The 24784-nt window shown below is 51.3% G+C and overlaps 5 protein-coding genes across 14 annotated transcripts in view; 3 read left to right on the forward strand and 2 right to left on the reverse strand.

Moving 5' to 3' along the window:
- LOC143426444 (uncharacterized) overlaps window positions 1-24784 on the forward strand; it is a 128797-nt gene that overhangs the window by 71154 nt on the left and 32859 nt on the right. The gene's annotated exons all lie outside the window — the stretch shown is intronic.
- LOC143425767 (uncharacterized) lies at window positions 102-11352 on the reverse strand. 4 transcript variants are annotated; one of them, XM_076898755.1, is made up of 7 exons: window positions 11342-11352; window positions 7494-7539; window positions 4132-4218; window positions 1612-1931; window positions 1100-1139; window positions 455-516; window positions 102-191 (listed from the first exon to the last, which is right to left on the reverse strand). In XM_076898755.1, the coding sequence occupies exons 3-7, from the start codon at window positions 4151-4153 to the stop codon at window positions 114-116; spliced, it is 522 nt and encodes a 173-aa protein (XP_076754870.1). In that variant the 5' UTR covers window positions 4154-4218; window positions 7494-7539; window positions 11342-11352; the 3' UTR covers window positions 102-113. The 4 variants fall into 4 exon arrangements, with proteins under 4 accessions (XP_076754870.1, XP_076754869.1, XP_076754867.1 ...); XM_076898754.1 differs by lacking the exon at window positions 11342-11352 and adding an exon at window positions 10546-10557; XM_076898752.1 differs by lacking the exon at window positions 11342-11352 and adding an exon at window positions 8774-8872.
- Window positions 2870-3369, forward strand: LOC143426105 (uncharacterized). The gene is made up of 2 exons (XM_076899280.1): window positions 2870-2920; window positions 2998-3369. The coding sequence occupies exons 1-2, from the start codon at window positions 2906-2908 to the stop codon at window positions 3280-3282; spliced, it is 300 nt and encodes a 99-aa protein (XP_076755395.1). The 5' UTR covers window positions 2870-2905; the 3' UTR covers window positions 3283-3369.
- On the forward strand, window positions 11342-12745 carry Pex2 (peroxisomal biogenesis factor 2). Its single transcript, XM_076898751.1, has one exon. It carries the CDS (start codon window positions 11729-11731, stop codon window positions 12680-12682), a length of 954 nt encoding a protein of 317 aa, XP_076754866.1. The 5' UTR covers window positions 11342-11728; the 3' UTR covers window positions 12683-12745.
- On the reverse strand, window positions 15763-23760 carry Bicc (protein bicaudal C). 7 transcript variants are annotated; one of them, XM_076899867.1, is made up of 14 exons: window positions 23540-23760; window positions 23168-23211; window positions 20984-21053; window positions 19503-19582; window positions 18771-18986; window positions 18457-18696; window positions 18165-18383; window positions 17766-18069; window positions 17317-17694; window positions 17139-17240; window positions 16820-17067; window positions 16521-16749; window positions 16333-16452; window positions 15763-16263 (listed from the first exon to the last, which is right to left on the reverse strand). In XM_076899867.1, exons 1-14 carry the CDS (start codon window positions 23757-23759, stop codon window positions 16145-16147), a joined length of 2589 nt encoding a protein of 862 aa, XP_076755982.1. In that variant the 5' UTR covers window position 23760; the 3' UTR covers window positions 15763-16144. The 7 variants fall into 7 exon arrangements, with proteins under 7 accessions (XP_076755982.1, XP_076755983.1, XP_076755981.1 ...); XM_076899866.1 differs by having other exon boundaries at window positions 15764-16263; window positions 16521-16752; XM_076899868.1 differs by lacking the exon at window positions 16333-16452 and having other exon boundaries at window positions 16521-16752.

Raw genomic sequence — 24784 nt, forward strand, 5'->3', positions numbered from 1 at the left:
CCCCCGCTCGAGCACTCCTGGTGCACTCGACGAGGACTTACGCTCTTAGCCACTTTGAACCAGAGTTTTGGCGTACCTGGCCGAAAGGAAACCTAGCCGCGCCTCGCCCTCGGTTACCCGCTTACGGTCGACGCGACGCCGTCGCCGTCGCCGCCGCCGCTCTGCTCGCTTCTCACGCTCCCCGGATTCGTCTAGGGCATACATAGGGAAACCTGACCGATTATTCGATCGGCGAGAAGAGGTCAAACCGAATATTTCGATTCCTCCTACGGCCACCACGGGATTCCCCCGATTATTTTTAGATCGCGTCGCCTAGACGCAGACGCGGACGCAGACGCCGACGCCGACCGTTACCTTCTCTCCTTCCCCCCCATTCTCGCTCCTACACCTGCTCATACCGATTACGCAACGTAACCCGCGACCAAATCGATCCCATCCAAACCTCTCTACTCACCATAAACCAACGGCCATTGTGAATGATCGACGATGAACGGCTGGATCCGAAGCGGGCCAAATCTGTAAACAAACGGACGCATCTCATTTTATATTATCCGTTCATCTGTCATTTATTTCGTATCGTCTCGTATCGTCTCGTATCGTCTTGTCTAACTCGTCTCGTCTCGATCGAAATCTATTTAGAGATCGGTCTTCGGAAGAAAAATTCCGTCTAGACCTTGAAACGGGAGCTGGCCAAGAATTTCAGACGCGAACCAACCCCTCTGCTGATAAATACCTACTCTCTCTCCTTCTCTCTCTCTCTCTCTCTCTCTCTCCCTCTCTTTATCCTATTTCGAACAGGCTCGAAACTTTGATGACACCGATCCAAGTTTTATATGGGAGGTGGTAAAATCGAGTAGTTAACGACGGTTGCGCGATAAATCAATGCGTTTATCCAGCTAGCCAGCGAGGGATGTTAACACGCCTCGTAGATGAACCGCGCGATATTTATGCAACGAACCGGTCGTGCATTCACGGCTGGTTGGTTCACACGCACGCTCGCATTTTTCGCTGCACCGCCACCCGCGTTTACGCGTTTATACCAATTTTACTACTTTTCCTTACACGACCGACATTTTTAGAATAGTTCGCGATCACTCACTCGATCGATTCCTCGTGTTCCTGTCGCGTCCGCGCGCTACCTATAACAGACAAACATGTGTCACCGGTCTGTGAACATTTCCGCGCGCAAATTTCAACAAAATACATCCCTCCACCGTCCCTCTCTCTTCCCCCCGCGCTGCTATCGATCCTACTCCTACATAAACCAAAACCACCAAGGGTTCGAGAAATTCGGGATCTATCTAATAATAAAACTCGCGGAAAACGCGGCCGCCACTTGGTTGCGCTCCTGACCTACTAATCGCAAACGTCGATTCGGGGATGCTAGTAAACGCGGTGTACCGGAAACCTGACCGCTACGAAGGCCGCTCGAATCAAACGGAACTGTATCGATCGTTCCACGATCGAGCAACATCGAACACCGCGACGAGAATCAGGGAGGAGAGAAATCCACCGACCTACCTACCTACCTACATGCGTATACACATGTGTATGCATGTAGCTTCATCACGGGTAAACGCAACCGGTTCGAGAGAAACGTAGGGAGCTTACCCTGCGACAACGCTCGCGACGTCGACGACGCCGGCGCGACGACGACGACGACGACGACGACGACGACGACGACGGCGACGACGACGACGACGACGGCGACGACGGCGACGACGACGACGACGACGACGACGACGACGACGACGACGACGACGACGACGACGACGACGACGACGACGACGACGACGACGACGACGGCGACGACGGCGACGACGACGACGACGACGACGACGACGACGACGACGACGACGACGACGACGACGACGACGACGACGACGACGACGACGACGGCGAGCACTCGCTTAGGGCACTCTTAAAGTTTTCTGGAACAAAGGGAAACGCTTCGTTAGCGTCTGAAAATTTGTAACGCGTTCGCTTTAGGCTATTCGATTTCGCGTTTAATTCGTAGTAAAGTGTCCAACGAAACGAAAGAGAGGTAAAACGTAGAACCCGCTAAAGAATTGACCGACGAAGCGAAGAAACGGGGAACGAGCCAACAACGGCGCCAGGGTTATTTATACCGAGACGACCTTTGACGACGTCGGCGGCGACGCTCAATGAAAATCTTTCGCATCGTCAACCAGACGCGGAAGAAGATCGCGCGCGCGTTCTCTTCGAATCTGTTAGCATGGCGCCAGGACGGCATCCTAAATGTCACGGCAGTTGGACCGGTTCTGTCGAAAAACCTATCGTTATCGCGAAAACCCCTTCTCTAGAAGGCAAAACGCGCGGTCCTTTTCTCGTTACAGGAACGAGTGGCACCGGGGGGGGGGGGGGGGGGGGCTATTTAGGCATCGGGAGCGTAAACGAGGACCAATTGGGTACAAGGACGGAATAGCTAAATCGTCGTCGTGAAAATGATTACGCGCGACGAGGTTGCGCGTCGTAACGCGCTCAAATGGAATTTCAATAGGGGAACTATCCGCCCTACCTATACCCACGCTCCACCACGGAATTTCGTAAACTTTCGCTCTCTTCTCTCCCCGTACGGAATACTGCTCGAGTCCAGCAACGATTCTTTAACCGATTCGCTTCTTTTGGACTACGGCCAAGGACGCGTCGCGCGATCTCGCAACCTAACAACGATGCAGCCCCGTGACCGACAACGCCGAGAGGTTAACAATTACGCGCGATTACGCGAGGATACATCTTTGAAATCGATGCACGTATCGACGGGGACGTCATAGCGGCGAGGGCGATCGTTCGGTATAAAAGACGGCTACCACCGTGTTTCGAGCATCAATCGATTCTCAACCGGTTTTCGGAAGGTTCTCCACTAGCCATTCTCTGCGTCAACATGAAGTGCATCGCGGTGAGTAAATCGTCGAGCGTCTATCGTCCGGTAGGATGATGCGTTACCAATCGATCGTCGATAATCCCATTTTGCAGATGGTCGTATTGCTCGCCCTGGTCGGCGTAGCTCTGGCGAAACCCATCGAGGAAACGGAGCTGATCGAACCGGTGAACGATTCGGCAGCACCGTCGGAGAGCGAGGTCGCGGCACGGGACAAACGAGGATTGCTCCTCGGTGCGGCGTACACCGCGCCAATTGCCTACACCGCTCCGGTCGCCTACACCGCAGCTGCCGCCTACAGCTACCCTTACGCTACCTACACCAGCTACCCATCGGCTTACTACGCATCGGCCTACACCGCCCCCTACTATCTTCTCTGATTATTTCAACCCTTCTTCCCTCTCGACGACCGCTGGCCCTCTCCGGATTTCTCATCGATACGCACCAATCAACGCTAACTAACCACTCCACACCGCGAACCATCTATACCTCTGAGAACGCTGAGTAAAAAGTATGTAAAATATATCAACGTATATCGTTCACCATACGAGATAATTATTTCTTCCACTTTTCTTCCGCTACAAGTTTCATCCACTCGTAGCTAGCTATCTACCAAGAGGATCGTATAATCCGATCAGGTAGATTGCGTGCGCGCCTGCTCTACGCGTTATTCGATCTGTGTACGCGCGCGTTACGACGTTACACGTGCCCTCCCCTGCCCCGATAGTCCTCGATGAATATTCATTGCCGTTCCTCCGATCGAAACTCTGACCGCGTCTACGTGCAGCTGCGTGCGAGACCCGCGATTCTTTCCCGCGGAAACCATTTTCGTCGGTCCCTGAAAGAGAGAGAGAGAGAGAGAGAGAGAGAGAGAAGGATATCTCAATCGAAGATAATCTCCGTCGCCTCGATCATTCTCCTTCTTCTTCCGTCTTGTATACGTACCACACTCCGCTACCCCGTCCGTACGATTCTTCGATCCACTGGACAAGCAATTTGTCCGTTTCTTCGGATACAGTGATACTAGCGTAGTCCGGATCTAGGATGTCGCGAGGCCGGACCAACAACATCTTTGCGGCCAAACCTAATACACACGTCGTTGTCGTCGTCGAATCGAAAAAAACCGAACGAATCTTTACCCTACCGTTTTCCGTTTCCACGCGCTCCCAATACACGACCGATTATCAGTAGTGGTAAGATACGACACAACGAGCAAGCTTAATTATTACCTGTTACACGTAGAGATATCATCGAAGATGATACGACTGTCGCGAGTTCGAAATATCGGTAGGAACGAATCCACGGCGGTTACGTACCTGAAACAAAAATGATGCACTCGATTAGAGTGACGAGAGGAGATTGCATCTTCCTTGTTTCTTTAGCGACGCGTTATAAGATCGCGGCGTTTTCCACGGCAAGAAAGCAAGAAACGATTCCGCCATAAATCAAACGACCCTCTTCAATTTCGCGGAGCTACAAGTGCTAGAGCCCCCTCCCAACCCCTCCGGGTCCAAGTGTTTCCCGCTTTTTTTTTTTTTTTTTTTTTTGCTTTTCTCTCTCGCTGTTTCTCGTGGCGTGGCCTTGATCGTGCAACGGGTTCCTAAATCAGCGAGCCGCTGCGGCTCGACGACGGATCGATCAAGGTGACTGCGTTTTAACGAGTATCGGCAACTGTTACGGGAAAAATGTCACGGGTTCCCCTAACGGGAGAGATAAACCGCATCGCACGGATCGTTAAGTCGGAGAGTTATAGGATAGACGAGTACACGTGTCAACCGCGAAATCTAATTACCGGTAGCATTCGTTACCGGGCGAACGGAGTTTGCGAATCAAACCTCTCGAAGCTAAGCAACGCGTCCCACTGATTCGCGTTTCATCGTACACGCAACATCTCTCGGATGAGCTTACTAAAGCGACCGGCTAGAAAATCAATATCCAAGTATGTGTGCTAGTATCATTTGAAGCGGCCGACTACATTCCCGGCAACCTCCCTCCTACCACGCGTCCGTCCAACCTACTCCACACCGTGCCCAAACGATTCGATAAAATTAACTCTCCTCTTTCCAAAACGTTTCTAGACGAGACCAACTATGCGACCAATCCACCGGAGCTAATTTCTATTCTATACCTCGGTGTACAAAGAGGAGCGAAAAAAAAAAAGCGGTTCGACCGCGAGGCGGGGCAGCAAACCTCTCCGTTATCGGATTTGTCTTTCGTAGAAATCAACGCCTGCGACTTATCGATAAAAGTAGATAATTGTTCTTGGACGACGCGCGACGTTTAACGAACGAAAAGGCACCCCGGAATTTCTCCCAATCTCCTCGACGACGCATCCTACCTCGTAAATATCGATTGTCGTATCCCTCGTAGGAGCGTCACGCGTATCCAGTCCAAGACAGCTGGTGCGACGGTAGAAAACATCCGTGGATAGTCCGTGGCCAGACAAGGATCACCTTACCACCACCGATAATAACAACGCCGAACACGACGAACAGACGCGCTACTCGTTTCTTCTTCGTTGAAAACTAGCATCACACGGGGGAACCTAACTAACCCACTACACCTCTTTCTCCTAACAACGGCACAGATGAAATTTACACGAGAACCACCACCGTTCCGATCGTTGAACGAATATTCCCGTGGACATCACCTTCGAGCACCACTTTATTCCGAAAGCATCGCAACCACCGCAGCCGTGCCACCGTTACCATGCACGTGTGCCGCGCACCGTCGACCCAACCGGAGGCGAACGCGAAAAAGAAAACGAAGACGAAAGACGAAAGACGAAAGACGAAAGACGAAAGACGAAGAGCGAGATGAAAGCGAAGCGAAGCGAATCGGTGCGGAGGTAGGTAAACGACGCGCGATTCCCAACGGGAGCCGAGAGAAAGAAAGGAAAGAAGGAAACGCGACGCGTGTCGAGTGCCACGCACGACTGATTCGGGCCGAGGGAAGTTCGGGGCTGGCGCCTGCGCGACCTGACCTTCTCCCACTCCTACCTTCTATTCGCGGTCGACGCACCCCCACCATCCCGGGCATCCACCCCTCCGTCGAACGGACAATCACGGGACGATTCGCGCGACGATCTCCTCGCGTATCGTCGCGCCATGCCGCAAACAGTGCTCCGCTGCCACTTGCATCGACGCCGTTTACGTTTTACCGCGCTTCCCATTTCTTTCGCACAGTGACATACCAAAGTGAACACGCGATCCTCTATTAATAAAACTGATTCGTTATCACCAACGGGGACGATATCGCTACGAAACTGCATTCCTCGGGAATTACGCGTATCGCGACCACGCTTCGCCGCGACTATTTACCATTAAATTACCAGAACGAACGAACCCTTTGCTTATCGTTCGCTCGTTTCGATCAATCCAAACTGGGAGAGGGAAACGGGCAGGAGAGCGGCTGTAAATCGCGTGGACTCGTGGTCGGCCAACCACCTTCCCGTTCCTAAAATAACCCCTTTGAAACGAGTTTCACCCTCTTGCGTGAAAAGGGCCAAAGTACGTCACGCGTTACCGGATGCGGTGCCGAGATGCTATCCAACTATACGCTACGATTACTCTCTACCGTACCTACGCCTGTCGAATTAACGCGTCACAGCTACGACTTCGGCTGGAACCTCTTCCTTTTCCTGCGTCCAAATATTCACCACGCCGTCCATCAACCATCAACGTCGATCAATTACGACTGCTATTATGGCGCTAGTAATTACTTACACGACCGGTGAACTTTAGCGAGAAGCTTGACACCCGCTCTGGAGTAGCTAGAGCCGAAATAGATCGTGATACTAGCGCAAAAATAAGAAAAAGAATAAACGCGAGTGAATCGGTAGCTCGAGGAAACTCGGGGGGTAGGGGTTAAAATCGATAAAGCAAGATGGCGCGCGGCATACAGTACCGCAGAGTACCGCAACCCAGCTACCACGAGATTATCCTCTGTTGCTACTTCCACCTACCTATCTCTACCCGCTTTATCTATACAGAATGCAAACGTAAAAACCAGTTACACCAAAGTTATCCACTTTGGCATCCATTTACATTTACATTGGCAGGTGTACCGGAGGATAGGTTCGGCCGGCAGTGATCGAGCCGCGATTAAGATCAGACCTTAGTAGTAGTCTTGGTATCACTCGCAGCTCGTTAACGTTAACGAGAGGTGGTAAACGTACGACCGCGTCCATTTTTCGCCTAATTCCGTAATGTGGTTTTACGCGTCCACCGATACGAGTTAAGGTAACGCTGGAAAGTCGGTGACTCTTCCCGACGAGAATAACCGTAACTTCTCGGTGAACGAATGCGGCCGGTCACGCGATAGACCGCCGGTATTAAAGCCGAGCTACTTTAACCCTTCTCTCTCTGGAGAGAGATAGATCTGTCTAGCCGCGAAAAGACTAACTCGCTTTTCATCAGGTTCGATCGGAAACGCGAAAACCGAAGGTCGACCGTGTCTTCGTGGAAAATCTATAACCATCCCCCTGTTACGGTTTACCGAGCGTGTCGCGTGCTCGCGCTTGCGCGATTTCACGCGTACATCGAAAAGGAGGCACGATTTATTAACGGAGGAACGGGTTAACGACACTCACCGATTCAGGAGGTTACGAGAAGTTCCATGTCCCTCGGCAGTGATCTCTGTAATAAGAGAAAAAAGAAAGAGAAACAGTCAAGGCGAAACGATATAATTAACGAGATACTCGGGAAAAGCAGGGGCGAAGCAACGGGCAAAGCAAGGGGCAAAGCAAGGGGCAAAGCAGGGGCAAAAGCGGTGAAATTGTATTATTGCGGCAGGGGTGAGAAGCGAAAGAGCGGGGAAGTACCGGGAGGGTAGATCGGTTCCTCCGGGGCGGAAAGAGAAGAGTACTCGAAGGCTTCGTCACCACGCGTATCGAGCGAAGACTCCCGGCTTTGTTCCCCGAGCAGCGGAATTTCCATGTGCAGCATCACGAACGCGACAGTCGCCGTTCCCGTGACCGCGGTTTCGTTTCCCTCTGTCTCTATATTTCCGATCGATCGCACCCTCTCGATGACGCCCGGTAACTACGTCTAATCGAGAACGAGGAAAAGTTTCATCTTCCGAGTTCCGACCGCGTTCCGCATCTCCGACGGAAAAACAAATTCCACCGTACCGATTGCGTGCGCGTACGTCCACGGAGAAAGAAGGCCCTTTCCGCGAACTTTGATTAAACTTTAATGAAGCGAATAAGAGTTCCACCTCTTTCCGGGAAAACCGCGGGGAATCTTCGCCGATGTAGAGTATCGTTGAAGTTTTCAACGCGATAAGAATTTCCAATAGGAGGAGATTCGACATTAGCAATTCCGATCACACGCGAACTCTCGCTTTGTAAACCGGCAAATTTCGCTGAACAGGTTCATCGAATGAATAATAACCAAACCCCGATGCTACATCCCTCTTGTATCTCGTTCGCTCGAGACGAATTCATTTCTCACTCGAAATTGTTCGACTCGAGTTCCTCGAGATACGCAACGACGCGTAATCGAGCTACCCCTTCACAGATGGCGGCGCATCCAGCTCGAGCGATGTCCGACATCGGTAAAGAAGATGCCGTCGGAGCCTGGCAAACGCCGAAATCGGCTGAACGCCAAACAAATTGTTGGCAAATTCTCGATTACTTATATAATAATAGGTACGAGTCGAGTCGAAACGATCGTCGGAATCCAGCAGGAGACAACCAAGCAGGTAGGGAGGAAAATTGGAGGAAGCGGTGGGTGCGGAGGTGAAAGTAGCAGCGGCAGAGGAAGAACGAACAGGAGGGTGAAGGTGGGTCGAGAGCGAGAGGGTTCGAAACGGTGGATGACGTTGCTCGAGGGTGGAAGAAGGAAGGGAAATCGCAACGACGATCAATACTTCGCCACGCCTCGCGCCACCACCTATCCTGCCGAAGCGAACCTCGACTTTCCCGACCGTTTTCTCTCTCGGTCAAGAATGGAAACCGTCATCGATACCATCTCTCGGCTCGTTCCCCGTGATTCGATCGCCCGATTTTTCCACCAACCAATTCCCACTGTGCGGCTCTTCCGAAGCTACCTTTTTCCCCGCACCACCGATTAAATATGAAATTACGGCGAAACGACTTCGAGGGGACTTGCCAGATATTTAGTAGCTGCTGCTGCTGCTGCTGCATCGGTTAACCCCGTCGAACCTGATACACCGAAACACGAAAACGCGAAAAGCGCGAGATGGCAGCACGCTTGGTGCCATCCTCGACGCTTAACGTTCGTTATTTACTTTCGACGAATCCTCGCGAAATAAACGAAACGCGTTCCCGTCGATTCGATTGAACGAAGGTTACGCGTAATTCCCCGTGAACCGCGAGAACCGATGGACGAGCACTGACCCCGTTTTACGATCGAGCGTTCCTCTTCATCCCCAACATCGCCGCCACGAGTACGCGCCTAACTCGCGATACGTGCTCTCTCCGAGATGCGAACGAAAACCTCGATACAAAGACAAGACACGAATACCCTTTCCAATAGAACCGGGAACTGTACCCATTTTCGCAAGGAAACTGCAGCCGGTTACTCAAAGGCGAATGAATAAGTTTCATTGCCGGTGTCCCTTGTCTCTTCCTATCTTATTTTGCGATAAACGATGCACGATCGAGCGGTAAAAAACATTTTTGTACGCCACGCCCATCTTCCCTCGAAACCGCTCACGCAGCGCACGTTATTTAGAAATCGATACCGTTCGCAGCTCTAGAAACGATATCGGCCGTGTAACGCGAATGAAAATGAGAAAGAGTCCCGAAAAACGTAAAGACGGAAAGTGTCCGAGACACTCGGCGGTTGGTAGGTGGAAAACGCATAAAACGCATGCCGCGTGTCGTGCGTAAACAAGGTTGGTATACGATACCCGCGTGTTTCCGTCGTGCTCTTCGCAGGCTCGTGACACAGGTGATTTCTAGATGCATCGGTCCCACCGGTACCGGTCGACGAAACGAACGAATAAATTCCACCGACGATGCTACCGATAAGTGATATAAAATTGGATGAAAAGGTTCGGGAAAAATAAGAGTGCGGAATGGATCGTAAAGCAGGCATTCGATGCGAGATGCGCGGAAAGGTTAACGACACGGGGACACGAGCGGCGGAAGGTAAAAAACGGACGGTAGGTTTCAGTTGGCGTAAATGAATAATCGGACGCGTCGGTGCGAGCGAGTCTCGGTGGTCACGAACAAGTGGCCGACACGAAAATAACGCGTGCGAGAGAGTCGAATTTATTTGGCGGCGTCCCCGAAAAGGGGCATGCTGGAATCGGGTAAACCGGGAGAGCCGATTCTAGCCGTATTATAGATCGTAGGAGGGAAAAAGGAAAGTGAGAGAGCGTATAGAGAATGGAGGTAAGGAGAGAGGGATGGGTATGGGTAGTGGGAGGGGGGATTGAGAAGGGGAAAGGGAGGGAGAAGAGATCGGAAGGTCGGATCGGAGGTTAACCTGTCAGTTGACGGATCGATGGTTCGGTCGAGCGTAATGAGTTCGCGTGAAAACGAATAACGCGGACATATATTATATAATATAATAGGGAGAAGGAGTAGTAGCAGTAGTAGTAGTAGCAGTAGCAGCAGTAGCAGCAGCAGCAGCAATAGCAGTAGCAGTAGTAGTAGTAGTAGTAGTACTCACCTCGGGTGGTGGTGGATACGTGGTGGTAGCGGAACACGGGAGCGTTGATCGGCGAATCGCAGGAAGATCACCGCGCGTGTGTGCGTTCACCGTGTTCACCGTGTGTCGCGGAACGGAGAGCGTAAAAGGTTAGAATCGATCACGAAAACATGATCGAGTAAGTTTGATGGAACGGGTAGGATGGAACGAGCCCACTCTCGAAGCACCAACACTCGATGACGTCATTCCACCAGCGGCAACATGGAGCCCGAAACGCGATAGGACGCGGGCTCGAGACTGGAGTTAGGGCGCGCTCGCTCCGAGCTGTCCTTCGAGTTAACCTCCAAAGTTTCAACGGTTCGTACTCGCCGGCACGGTTGACCACTGGCGGTGACCACGAGGAGGCGAACGGACCGGAGGCACACCGTACGCGAGACGACTACACACAACCGTCCGCTCCTTTTTCCACGTGATTTCCGAGAGACCGCTAACAGAGGGCAGTCCCGCGCACGCACCCCGCGACTACGATTCCTTCACTGCGGGAAACCAGAGATTCGAAATCGAAGCTGCGCGTCGCGCTGCCTCCTCCGCTTCGCCTACAGAGGACGTCCTCGGACCCGAGCGCACCCGATTAATCCACTCGTGTTACGTCGTCGAGCGTCGCGACGAATCGTGCCGGGTCGTGTCGCGTCGTCTCGTCTCGCCTCGCCTCGCCTCGCCTCGCCTCGCGCGCCACCTCCCTTCACGCCGCGCCTCGCCTCACCACGCCTCGAAAACGCTATCGTCCTACATAGATGGATAGATTTGTTCTCCTAACCTCGCTTTTCCTTCCTTCTTTCACTCGATTCTTCGTCAAGCGTTATTCGACCCGCCGCGAGATCCTCGCGAATCCCTGCGAAAACCGTCGACGAACGAGAGACTCGACGCCGCTTAACCGCTCTCGCACGCGATTCCGTGGTTCGCGTTCGCGTTCGACCCGCCAGTTAAAAAAGTTCTCGATACGCGTTACTCGAACGGTTGGCGAATTACTGCTACTGCCGGTCACCGAAACCGTAAACGAAACGGATCGTGTTTTAGCTCGGCCGCTTAGCCTTCTCAGCCCGCGTACGACTACGCGATCGCACTGCAACGAAAATAATCGCTTCCTCGACCGATCGGCGACCACGACCTTGCGCCATTCCGTCGCGCGACGCGTCACGTTTGGATGCGCTGTTACATACGTTCCTCCGTTTCGCGGCCGACCACACGCCACCAGATACATTCTTCGCCAGTAACGATGGCGAGCAACTACGTCTCCCGTATCAATCAGATCGACGCGGCCTCGCTCGACCAGGAGATTTACAAGGTGCTCAGGAATCAGGCGAAACGAGTTACCAGATATCAACCGATCGAGAAGATCGATCGATACCAGCCCGAAATCGACGCGATCCTCAAGTATTGCATTTGGAATTATTCGCTGCGCCACGGAAACTCGACCTTTGGCCAACAACTCCTCAATTTGCATTACGAGAATATCACTAGCGCAAAGTCTATTCTCTACTTGATTTTAACCATCGGCCCGGCGTACGTGAAAGACAGGCTCTCCGAGTGCGGTGCCGGCTCGAATCTCACCCTCTACGTCGAACGTATCGCGAACGCGTTGAAACTGCTCGAGTTCCTCAATTTGCTGTGGTTCTTGAATCGGGGGATTCAACCGGGTCTGATCGAGTATCTACTCGGAATAGCGAGCCGTTCCAAGAGCACCCACAAGCCCAGAAACATCGGATACTCGTACATGACCAGGGAGCTGCTTTGGCACAGTCTGATGGAATTGTTCACCACGGGTCTGCCCATGCTCAACTTCCACTACCTGAAGCACGCGATAAAAAGGTTGCTCGCGTATACGAAGAAACGCGACGACGACGCGCAACGACGCCGTCCAACGATGGATCGCTCGACCAAGTGCGCCTATTGCGGCGACACTCCGATTCACCCGGTACACGCTGGCTGCGAGCACATCTTTTGTTACTACTGTCTGGCCGCTCACTTCACCGCGATGGACGAGTTTCGCTGTTTCCAATGCGACGCGCCACTCTGGGTTCGAAACATGACAGCTTACGAACCGCGTTCGTCGCAGTTCACGGCCGGTATACGGGAAATACCGGACGCGTCACCTTAACGCTTACGCCCATCTAGAATCGTATCTTGGTGCATTGTCTCTGTTTCTTTTTATTAAAAATAACAATACAAAATTTTATTCGTTCATTTTTACGCAACATCTCAATAATTCACTCGGCGTTCCCTTTCAAACGAAACGATGATGGGTCAACCGTACGATATATTCGTTGTCTATCGAAGTAACTGTGGATATGCTTGTATAAAAATATCGTTGCACGCTTATCGAAAAGCACTTTCCTTTTCGTACACCCGGGGCGGTACTCGTTCGCGTACGTTGCTCGTTGATTAACTACAGTGCTCGATGGCCCGGACACGTTCCAATTTCATTCGTCCAAAATCTCCTTTGGATATCTCGCTGCGTTCCCATTGCTAATTTTCCTTGTGGAATGTTTCCTCGTTTTCGTTTTCACTTTTTCAACGACCAAACGTATGCGTGTACGCGCGTACGTACTTGGATTCCTGCTTGAACGATATCGCGGACGTATGATTTCATTTCGTTGTCTTAAAAAAAAATGTATCGCGCGTGCGAGCACAGCTTCACCTTGAGATATACATACAAACGTGTGTGTGTGTGTGTGTGTGTGTGTGTGTGTGTGTGCGTGCGTGTGTGTGTGTGTGTGTGCGTGTGTGTGTACCACATTCCATTTTAATACTAGGTCTGTTAAATCGTAGTAAGAATATTTGTTCACTCTTATAGGCACTAATGAAAGCTACATCGAATCACATTCTTAGATATACGTTATCCTTTCCGAGTCGAAAGAAACGCGAGATCGCATCGGCGAAGTGTACGAGATAAAACAGTTTACGTTTCGAAGCAATACGGTACGTGGTATATTTTTGTAATATTCATGACTTCCGGAAAATACGATTCCCTCGGATCATCGCACCGATATCTAAGGTGTCTTTCAGAATGCAGAATCTTTCCAGTTGTTAGTAGTTTTCGCGTATGGAATCATGTAACAGGAGGAAACGATTTTTCCAGTCAATCGAATGATCTGACTCAACTTGCAATTACCTTAGATATCCTTTCTCTCTCTCTCTCTCTCTCTCTCCTCCCTTCTCCTTTACGTGTCTCGTACACCCATTTGTTTCGCGCGAACAGAAAGTAGAAGGAAAAGAAAATGCCATCCTTGGTAGAGAAAAGCTTTTTAGCTTCAGAGTACGAAAGAGCTTAGAAAAGTGTAGAGAGAGAGAGAGAGAGAGAGAGTGGGATACGATCGGCAACGTACAAGAAGGAAGAAATATAGGACGCACGATCGCTTGGACGTGTACCGTAATGTTCGAAAGTTAGATGTTCGATATCCCGCTGTCGTGTCCTTACCTATCGTCATTCCTACATTTTGCTTTTCTTTCTTTCCATAATTCTAATTTTCATAACAGCTAGTTGGTTCGCACGATCGTGCAAAATTAGGCGATATGCACACGCATACACGTATTAAAAAATATATATATATATATGTATGTGTGTGCGTGTGTGTCTGTATTTTTTTCTTCTCTTTTTTTTGTTTTTATGTTTTTTCTTTTAATAGGAACATCGAAGAACAATGTGACGCACTTGTCTTAAAAAAAAAAAAAAAAAAATGTTGTCGAGCACTTGTCGATCGTACAAAAATATCGCGCAACGCGAGAACGAGAAAAAACATACAAGAAACGAATGGACTCGCGGTCGAGAGGAATCTTACGGCCATAGATGAAGCTTTTCATCGAAAACGACGATCGAACGCTTCGCGACGTTCCACCGTTACCGTGAAAGAAAAAAAAAAAAAAAAAAAAGAAACACGATAATTCTCCGTTACGAAGGCACGCTAGAGTACAATTTCCATTATCCGACCGTTGCAACGATCGAACAAAACAAAAAAGTAACGATATTCGAACCGAGGGTTCTTTCGTTTATCAAAGAAACGATCACCGTTCAACAGGAACACGAGAAACAAGGACGCTCGCAGAGACAGCATTCACACGCACCACGTACACACGCGCCCACACTCGTACATACACGCTGGAAAAGAACATGTATATATATATATATATGTGTGTATATATAGTATAGTATGCGTTAAATTTCTCTGACAATTCGAACATTTCCAAGCACGCGATTTTGTGCTGCCGCACGAAAAATAATAATAATTTATGCTTAAAAAGACTTCACAAGAGACTTAGTCAAGAACTTTCAACGGTAAAATCGTTCGACTCGTTAGGCATTGATTCGGGAAGTTCCGCAGCCGGTAATGTCCTCGAAAATAGTTTCTCGATAAGCGACAAGAGAAACGGGTATCGCTGGCCGATCGTTTCTCTCGATCGCGATTTAACCAAATGTCCCGTGACACGCGCTCGCACCATGAATATTATTGTCAGTCGTGAGCGAGCAGCTATCGCGAAAATGGACCGGAAGTATGCGAGTACGTGGAACGAAAATGAAAGAAAAAAACTAGAAACTAGAATAGAAAATAGAAGAAAACGAAAAATAAGTAGAATCGTTTGGATAGCGTCGTTGCGTCGATCGTCCAGCTGAACCGAACGTTCAAGGGTCCCTCGTTAATCGCGCCCCCTTCGATTCGCTCGGAGGGAAACATCGTTCGCAAATGCTCGACGCGCGTTCGACGTTTTTCGCGGCTGAATAATAAATACTTGATTATTTTGTAAAACTCGAAAGAGCAGCCGGAATTCGTCCTGCCGTATTTCGAGCTTAGTCGAGATTAAATATTTTAACTTCGCTAAGATGAAAAGTCGCCGAACGCACGGGACATCATCCCCCTTTGCCCGTCCCGTACAAACCCGGGCTTTCGAACCTCCGCTCCCTTCCCACGTGGTTCCACTTGGAGAACCGAACCGTTATTATCACCAACTTACTTTACTTTACTTTACTTTACTTACTTACTTCCTTACTTACTTATTACTTACTTACTCAACTACTTACTCGCTATACTCTACGCCTATCGTTCAACCACATCACGAACTCTTCACCGTTATACAACGAAAGCACATACAACGATGCAACGCGTCGAACGATACTATGCTTGGAGTATCGTGTTTTTCACACTTCGGACAAAGCGATTCCTCGACTGTCTCGCGGACGCGCGACAGACAGAAAGACTCTTAGAAACGTAGAAAAAAAAAGAAAAAAAAAAAAAAGAAAAGGTGAACGGAACGAAAGTAGTAACGAGCTTCTTAACCTAAGGCACCTTCCGACCGGGTGAATCGAGGACTCTGGATAAAGGGGGAAAAAATTGAAGAGGAGAGAGAAAAAAAAAAAAAAGAAAATGGTGCAAACGGTCCTCGACCACAAAAAGAATCATCCGCCTATTCTTTCGGTGCCTGGAGCATACTAACACACTAATTGTATCTCGATCCTACCGTCGAGTCGGCGAAGGGGCCCGCGTGATTCCAGTATCTCGAAACGCGAGAACTTTCAAGTACGACGCTGGTCCGTCTGAATCCGTTCGCGTTCGTTCTCGACGAATCGTTACCATTTGGTGTCCAAATTGCACTTCTCCATCGACGAGGAACTCGTTGAGGTGGTCGTTTTGCGTTCCGCGCCAGGTGCCGCGCTACCGCAGAACGGACTGGTTCGTTTGTTCATTTCTGAAAGTATCGACCGAGAACGGGGGATGAGAAGGGAGGTACGGGAACGCCGCGGCGACGGCTACGTACCAGCGATTAGCAGCATTATTTTACGCCTCGCACCCCAAGCGGTAATCCCGATTTCGCAGAGATCTTTCTCTGTTAGCGAAGGAAACGTAGCCATGTCCACCTCGTGAGACGTGAACAGGCCTAGCGAACAGAAAAGAAGCACCGCGTCTGATGGATGAAACTCGCTCGGATAGCTCGATTCTACTTACGAATATATTTCTCGAGTCCAACGCTGGTCAGCATGCTGGTCAGATCGTTGTATCGATGCGAGGTGATTTTGTTCAGGTGCGAGGTGGGCGTGTGGTCCATGTAGTTTGAACTCATGCCGATCTGTCCGACCCGATCTTTACCAGAGCCGATTCCAAACTCGATCTCTCTGGTGTAGACCGGCGTGGTTGGTTCCTTCCACAAATCAGACGGATGGGACGTGGTGGTCAACTCCTATAAATCAGATCGCGATCGGAATTTCTCTAGGATTCTTCTATTTATCCGCGTGTCGCGCGCTCACCTTGCTCAAGTCGGTCGTACTTATGGGGGGAATCGATTGACTGAGTCCGTAGCCGGACCACGCGGAAGTAGGTACGCGATAGTCGTTGGAGCTCGGTTTCGTCTGGACCGCTTTTACCGCCAACATTTTCTTCTGCTCGTAATCGAACGGCGTCAGATTTTGTTGCGCGGCCATCTCGAGCGATTTCTTCTCGCAACCGGGCGCTCGACGATCCGCTACCGAGAGATCGGACAGCATGCTGGATAAATCTGGGGAAAAACGGAATCGTTTACGCCCGGCGGCGCCCGATACGCTCACGGCGATCGTCTTTGCTACTCACCTAAATTAGTACTGGTCTCGGTAGGATTTACCGGCGATATGTTGCGAGGACTGATGGCTGGACTAGATAGGGAACTGGAAACGCTGCTCAACGACGAATAAGCTGCCGTTCGAGAAATGGATTTCGAAATAAACGGATTTCGAAGAAAATCTCGTTAGAAAGAGATAAACTAACTTACCGCTGCCTTCTTTGCTGTCCGTCAACGAATTACCGTTCAGTCCGTGAATACTGTGGAAACCGGTCGGCAGATTCGGATGAAGTTGCCCGATACCGGTGAAACCGTGATTCTGTAGACCGTGCGAATGAGGAGGTATCGCGTTGTTGTGCATCACGTGCTGCGTGGTCAACAGATGATTGAGATGCGGATAAGGGTAGGAGTGATGAAGCGGCAATGGCGAAAACATGGACGGTATCGGCGGCAAGCCCCAATGGGGGGACAGACCCATCGGATTCGGCGAATGAGGCACGGGTGAGACGCAGTACGGAGGATTCTGCGTGTTCACCGTCAAGACGTTCGACGTGCTGTCCGACAGATTGCCGAGCAGGTTGTTCGGACCTTGAAACAACGATCAATGTTCGATCGAATTTTTCGATTCGCGATCGAAATGAAAACTGCTGGATACTTACTGGAACCGTTGCTGGAATTATTCCCTTGAAAGATGCTGGCAGCGTTCGGTATGTGATAAGTGGCCGGTATCTCGGCGAGCACCCTGGGCTCGTCCAGGCCTAGCAGCTGTTTCCTCGCTTCGTAAATGTTGCTGGCGTTCCGTTCGATCCCTTTGATGATCACGGAAAGCGTGCTCTGTTTCGGTTTGTGCCTGACGTTTATGAACACGTCCAACGATTGCATCAGCTGGGAGATGTTCTCGGTGTCGACGGAGGACATCGAGTCCTCGGGTAGATCGAACATCAGCACGAGGGGCAGGGAACCCTGAACGAAAATTCACAAGAGGCGCGTGATCACCGGATATAACGAGAGACGCGGAAGAACGGAAGAACGGAAGAACGGTGATCGAGAGGACCTACCAGCAACTGTTGCCGAGCCAAGTAAACGTTGTGGATACCACCGGTGATCGTGACGCTGCTCTTCTTCAAGCTGGATATGTTCGGGTCCCCGGCATCCGGGAACATTATCTGAGTGCCGGTCCGTTGCATGATCATCTTCAAGTTTCCGCTTTGCTTTCCCAACACGATGCTGTGATGTTGCGGTGATATCTCCATCGACATTTGTACTTGTATTTGACTCTGTAGAAACGAGGCGGGATTGACCGATCGATCTCGTAAGAAGACCACGGACCGCGGCGATGATGATACTTACAGCTAAGTTTTGGCACATGTAGTGAATCAGAAGCACGGTCGCTTCCTTGACTTGCGAGACCTCCCATTCGCAGCCCTTAACCACGACCAGAGTAGCGTGCAACTTGGGTCGCGTACGGAACATCACTTGAACGTTGTACTTTTGTTGAATTTTCGCGACGTACGGCGACGTCGAATCCGGGACTGTTTGCGACGCTCCCATGATCGGCAATTCGAACGAGAATATCAGAGGCGTAAGATTCTGGGGGGAGGGAAAGTAATCGATTTGATTCGATTTGGCTAGCGAAACGAAACGCGTAGAGCACAAGAGCTTACCCTGACGCGAGCCCGAGCCCGTTCGACGCCCTCCATCTCGCCGGCGATCGACACCTGATTGCTCTTCTCTTGATGATTGCTCCGATTGCTATCCGGGAAATGTATATGACATCCGGTCTCCTCCATCACCCGTTTAATCGTTAGTCCACCCTTACCGATGATGTGCGAATGATCGGTGTAACTAACGTCCAGCTTCATGGTTACTCGGTTACTTTGCTGGAATCGTGGAAGAAGCGCAGGGTTGTTAGGAAACAGATTGTCGCGACTGCGGCTCGCGTGATCACCAGATAACGGTACGCGGCGGCAAGAAAATTCGACGCGACCGCGACGTCTCGCTTTCTCGCCGAGCAGAATTCGCTTATATAAATAGAATCCCTTTCCACCGCGCCCTTTTTTCGCGTTCAGCGGCCGCGCGACCGCGACCAATCTCTCCTCTCGCTGTTTATCGTTCGACGGATTACCTGGATAACGGAGGAGAGGAAAGATTCGACGAGGTCACCGCTAATCTCGGTCCTCGTTAGTGACGTAACGTCTCGGTAAAAAGCAGCAAATCGTTCACGACAACATCGCGCGATCGCGCGCTCTTATCGCTATTTTCCGTTCGACCAGTTCGAACGAAACGGCGCAGGAGAGCGGCAAAAAAATATCGAACGATCCGCGAGGAAGGAGAAGAAGACAAAGAGAAATAGAGAGAAGAGAAGAGAAGAGAAAAGAAAGGACGCCGTTGCTTACCCTCGTGTCCAAAATTTCCATTATCTTCTCCTTCGCAGCTCGCACGTCATCTGGTCGACCCGCGACCTTTATGTGTGGATCTGCAAAACACCGAGCAACCGAATTATGCAACAACACAACGATGCGTTATATCCTTTCGAGCGGCTCGAGATCTATCCCGAGATGAAACTAGGTGCGCCGTTTATTCCACATGGTGTACGCATAGCATTATTATACGCCGCGTTCCTCTCTCGTGTCGCGGCAACTCGACGCACGTTGTCGCGAGAGCATCGAGAACAACGGCTCGTTCGTTACGTGGAAACGAGTCGTTTCCCGAGAGATCGATACCCGTCGACGAATTCGCTTAAAAATAGCAGGAACACGGAGAGCGAGGGAGAGAGAGAGAGGAAAAGCGATCAAGCCAGTTGCTAAGAGGAGAAAACTCTCGGTCCGAATCGAAACGGTGACCCAGAAATAGATTGCGAATCTCCGTCGCGAGTGCGTGCGTGCGTGCGTGCGTGCGTGCGCGCCTTCTCCTCTAACCTATTAAATGCCAGCTTACATTTTCCCTCGTCAAATGCTCACCATAATCCGACTAAACCAATCGTCCATCGTCGGGACAGGACATGCGGATACGGATATGCGAGCGACCTCGCGCGTTCAACCTTTTCAAAACTCGAAAGTAGAATAACTGGTTCCGCGTCGCAATAGTTATTAAATGATAAATTAGGAGACATGTTTTCGTGCTATCTACGCCGGGAAACGCGAGTTTTCTCCTCGAGTGGGCGGTAGAAAAGACAGTGACAGCCTATTTATACCGGATTACGCGATTCGTCGCGCGCGACGGGTTTCTTCTTCGGTGCGAAGGAGAAACGAAAGAAGAGGAGGAGGAGGAGGAGGGGGAGAATAGACAGCGAACAGCTGTTCGGATCACGAGGAAGGGATGAATCACCGAAAAGTTTCCACGGCGATCGAGCCGGTAGGAAAGGTCACCGAATCAGTCGAATTTGGTCGCGGCCACTAGCTTCGACGGGAAATTAAAGTTGCTCGTTGCTCGGTTGCATTTTAGCTCGTCGACACGCGCTACCGAGCCAGTCGCGGGTTTCGTAATCACTTTCGATTAATGAATGCGGTCTAATTAGCGAGGCTACGTTACGAGGAGAGAACGAGAAGGAGAGACGCGGAAAGAGAAACGATTGGTATCCCCGAAGGTCGAGGGAGAGTCAGCGAACCTAAGTTAGGCGGTGTGCAAGTATGTGCTTAGCTGGTAGGGGCTCAGCAGCGTGGCGCGACGCGGCGCGGCGCGGCGCGGCGCGGCGCATCGCATCGTTTCCGGGTGTTTGACTCGCGGCACGTACTTTCTATCGGATCTCGTTCGATTCGATCGAGGTTTCGAAGCGAGGATCCAGGTTCGTCGAACGATGATCGAGCGCGCGGCCGCGGCCGCGGCGAATGCGCGTTTCGTAGAACGTAGAGGGACTCGCGCGCACGCGCGGTCTTACCTTTCTTCGACTTTGCTCCGATCTTCAGCCGAGACGGCCACGTAACGAAGGTGTTTGTTTCCTCCATAACCTGCAATCGAATGATTCAATGAAAATTTAATCCCTTCCAATTGGCAATCCTATCCGACAGATTTGCGCACGGTCACCAGCAGAAAATCACCAAATCTCGGCTAATTTATCGGAATCGCTGACACGTTCGAACATTGAACATTACCACGGTCATCGTTGTCGACTGGTAGTAGTGGTGGTGGTAGTGGTGCTGGTGGTGGCGGTGGTGGTGGTGGTGGTGGTGGTGGTGGTGGCGGCGGTTGCGGTGGCGGTGGTGGTGGTCAATGATCGATGGTGGTGGTGGTGTTGTTTCGATCGGTATCGATCCTGATTCGTACGCCGTTCGAAGTTGGCCACCGCGAATCGTCGATGAATCAACGCCGATGTGAAATCGCGATCTAACGAGAATGCCCGAATTCAAACATTATTTCGCCGGCGATAACCAAGCATAATCGAATCTCGAACGAGAGAGAGAGAAGAGAGAGAGAGAGAGAGAGAGAGGAAGACGGGGGCGATTGGTTCGGGTGACGTACTTTCACTGCCGCGCGATCGATCATCGAGAACCGTGGAACGTCTCCTATCGCGTAATCCGTTCACTTCATGCCAGGTAACCACCAGCCGATTTCTGGTTCGCGGTTTTTGCCACGAAACGTTATCCACAGGATTCTTTCGAAGGTTTCCTTTCACTCGCGGCACTACCGGCCTACCCGCGCTGGAAACGGGCTTGGCTCGCGTACACTTTTCTCCGCGCACAGTCACCGACCGGCGCACAATCTCCCAGTCCTGTTTAAAACCGCAACCAGGAAGACGAGACGAGGGGCGGCGCGGGTCTCGCGCAACACCGGCTTTCACCGCGACGCGACGCGACGCGACGACGAGGACCTACGACTGTCGAGTACGAGTATAACGCGAGCAACGCTTTTCAACGGACACGTCCCGTTTTTACCGCGTCCGGATCGCTGGCACGACTGACTGACTAACAGCGGATAATGTAACGGGACGGCTCGGTGAACCGCCTCCCACTCGTAGTCGTAGTCGAGTCGAGTCGAGTCGAGTCGAACCGCGCCACGCCGCGCCGTCACGTTGCTGACCGCCTTCTTCGTATATATTCTACCATTCGGCCAACTACTATATCTACCTACCGAGTAACGCTCTCCGCGACTAGACGCCGACCAGCAGTAGCCCACCGCCGCCGCCGCCGCCGCCGCCACCACCACCGCCGCCACTACCACCATCGCCGATTCCAAGAGAACAGGTAGTTCCTTGCACCCGCTCTCGATCAACGATACGATACACCTGTCAAACTTCGACTACGCGTTCTCTCTATCCCAGTTACGACTAAACGGGCACAGACGAATACGTGGAAGTAACAAGGCCGGAAAATTTCACGGTCGGTGGAATCGCCTCGCGTGAATCTACGCGAAACCGGGATACCACATCGATCTATGTACATACGTGTGTAGACGTATACCTACATTTCGCTCGCGAGCCACGGCTCAATTCCACCCTCGCTGCTCGTTTAACCGCTATTTCCGCCTATTCTTGCCCCTTTTTTACAGTCCGAGACAACTGGCCAGTTTCTACGGCGACGCATCGCACGGAAGCAACGTGTCGCGCTCTGCCTGATGTTGACTCGATCCGCTCTACGATCATCTGCAAACGTAACGCAACGTCGTCGTACGTTTTCCCGCGGAATCACTGACAGAGAGGGGGAGAGAGAGAGAGAGAGAGAGAGAGAGAGAAAGAGAGAGAGAGAGAAATAGCGATGCGATAAACACCCGTCACGTGCCGCAACGGTAGCGAAAACGCGATAACAACTGATCGAGATACAAATATTCCATTGGAAATATACCTAAAGCACCGTTTTCCACGTTTCCAACGACCAACTAACGTAGATCTGCGTAGCAATCGGATCGAAACCCGTTCTATAAATAATCGAACGGTGTACAATTCCCAGATCCCCTTTTACGCAACGTGTCAACGATAAGGATAAGCGCGTAACGTGCGCGTTACGTATTCTCTTCTCGAAACCATTGCAACGATCCTCGCGGAAACGGACGCGGCAATCGTCGATAATAAATAAATGATCGATCGATTATCGAGGGGGAGGATTCGTGGTTCGACAACGCGACTTACGTTATGAAAGAATGTGTCCGCTGGCTTCGGCACATCGTTATCACCTGTAAACAAAGAAAAGTGTACCGTTAGGGTACAACGACCTCTCTCCTCTTTTCTTTTCGCCCGCGAAAACGCTCCGATCGATCGATGAATAAAATCGTCGATTATTTCGGCCGTAGAGCGCGGACGTCTACCTACGACGAGCGAGTAGAGGATATATAAACTCGTCGATCGTATTTACTCGATACGGAATGGTAAATACCAGTAGGAATTGCTCGGTAGATCGTGGATGAAAATAAACGCGCCTAATCTGTAATTCCGTTTACAAACAGATGATCCGTATATTTAAATCGAGGCGCGCGGCATATCGAAATATACGTTCCTACTCACCCAGAAGCATTTGCTCCAATTTCCGCCGATCGACCCGAAATCTCTCCTGGTGCAGGTCGTCTTGATTGTTGATGCCAAGCACGGCCGCGATGTCGCGCAACTCTTCGCGACTCTCGAAGCCAGATTTACCGGAAACGCTGGTCGTGACCGTGCCCTCCGACGTTTCGGACATCGTCTCCGCCGCTCTTCTCTCGTTTTGTATCACCTCGTCGGGTCTCATTTTCTAGTCCAAATTCTTCTCCACCCAGAGGACTCGAACTTTTCTTGTACCTGTGGAGAAGAGAACGAGTCAGGCAAAGAGAAGTTAAAGTAGAGCGAGGTAAGGAGAAGGAAATGTTCGAAGAAGGTGGTGGACGCATCGATTCGATATAATCCCCATTTACCGTTTACGTATCGCGCGGTCCGTTGTTCGATTTGCGTGGGTAGTCGCGAGCCAATACGTCCAGGGCCAACAGGAGCGTAGTAGATCGGTTGGCAGCGCGGTGCGAGTGGGACCGCGACGAGCGAGAGCGAGACCGCTAAAGGGATGCCGGTGAGCGGTACCGCGGCCACGGGCAATTTCTCGGAATTCGAGACGGATTTCGTGGAAGAGGCTCGAGCGATCGACCAATCGGAGCGGCGGTAGGCCGGTCCGACGATTCACTCGACTCGGTTTTTCTACACCCCGACTCGAGTCGCGAGACCACCTCTGTCATTTACCTTTCCCTTCGCGAACGCTTTCTTCTCGCTCCAACGCCGGCATGTGTCAGCGAACGCGCGCAAAAAATTGTTTTCGTCGATTCGTTACTCGCGTCTACGTGACTCATGCCGCGTCGATTACCCCCCCGCCCCCTCACCCTCCTCTTCAAAACACAATGCATCCTTTCTCCCGGTCGAATTCCCATATCCCCGGAACAAATTTCACCCCACGACCACTTTCAATTTTCTATTTTCCAATCCTGTCCGCGCGAGCAGGACGCGCGCGCGTCTCGAACGTCACGCGCGCCCACCCTACTACTTACTTACCGAATATCTTGGCGTTAGGCCGAAACGAACAAGATCGCGCGAAGAATCTCGACTAGGCGCCGCGTTCCTCGCACGAAATCACGATTCACGTTCGAACGAATCCAACCGCACCGACCGACGACGACGACGACGACGACGACGACGACGAGGTGAACAACGAGGAAGCGACGCGACCGACCCGGTACGATCTTCTCGACGCCTGCTTCCGGCAACCGTTACCTGGACACCACCGCGAAAGAC

This window comes from Xylocopa sonorina, chromosome 8 (genome assembly GCF_050948175.1).
Source record: "Xylocopa sonorina isolate GNS202 chromosome 8, iyXylSono1_principal, whole genome shotgun sequence".
Classification (NCBI taxonomy): domain Eukaryota; kingdom Metazoa; phylum Arthropoda; class Insecta; order Hymenoptera; family Apidae; genus Xylocopa; species Xylocopa sonorina.

Coding starts and splice junctions, on each gene's coding strand:
- Bicc (XM_076899866.1), bottom strand. CDS start 23,759: ATGAGACCCGACGAGGTGATACAAAACGAGAGAAGAGCGGCGGAGACG. Junction 18,987..19,502: donor TGGAAATTTTGGACACGAGG/GTAAGCAACGGC, acceptor CCACGATTCCAG/CAAAGTAACCGAGTAACCAT. Junction 17,068..17,138: donor CGAGACCAGTACTAATTTAG/GTGAGTAGCAAA, acceptor GTTTTTCCCCAG/ATTTATCCAGCATGCTGTCC.
- Pex2 (XM_076898751.1), top strand. CDS start 11,729: ATGCGCTGTTACATACGTTCCTCCGTTTCGCGGCCGACCACACGCCAC.
- LOC143425767 (XM_076898755.1), bottom strand. CDS start 4,153: ATGATATCTCTACGTGTAACAG. Junction 1,140..1,611: donor GTCGCGAGCGTTGTCGCAGG/GTAAGCTCCCTA, acceptor TGTCTGTTATAG/GTAGCGCGCGGACGCGACAG. Junction 517..1,099: donor GAACACGAGGAATCGATCGA/GTGAGTGATCGC, acceptor GTTTGTTTACAG/ATTTGGCCCGCTTCGGATCC.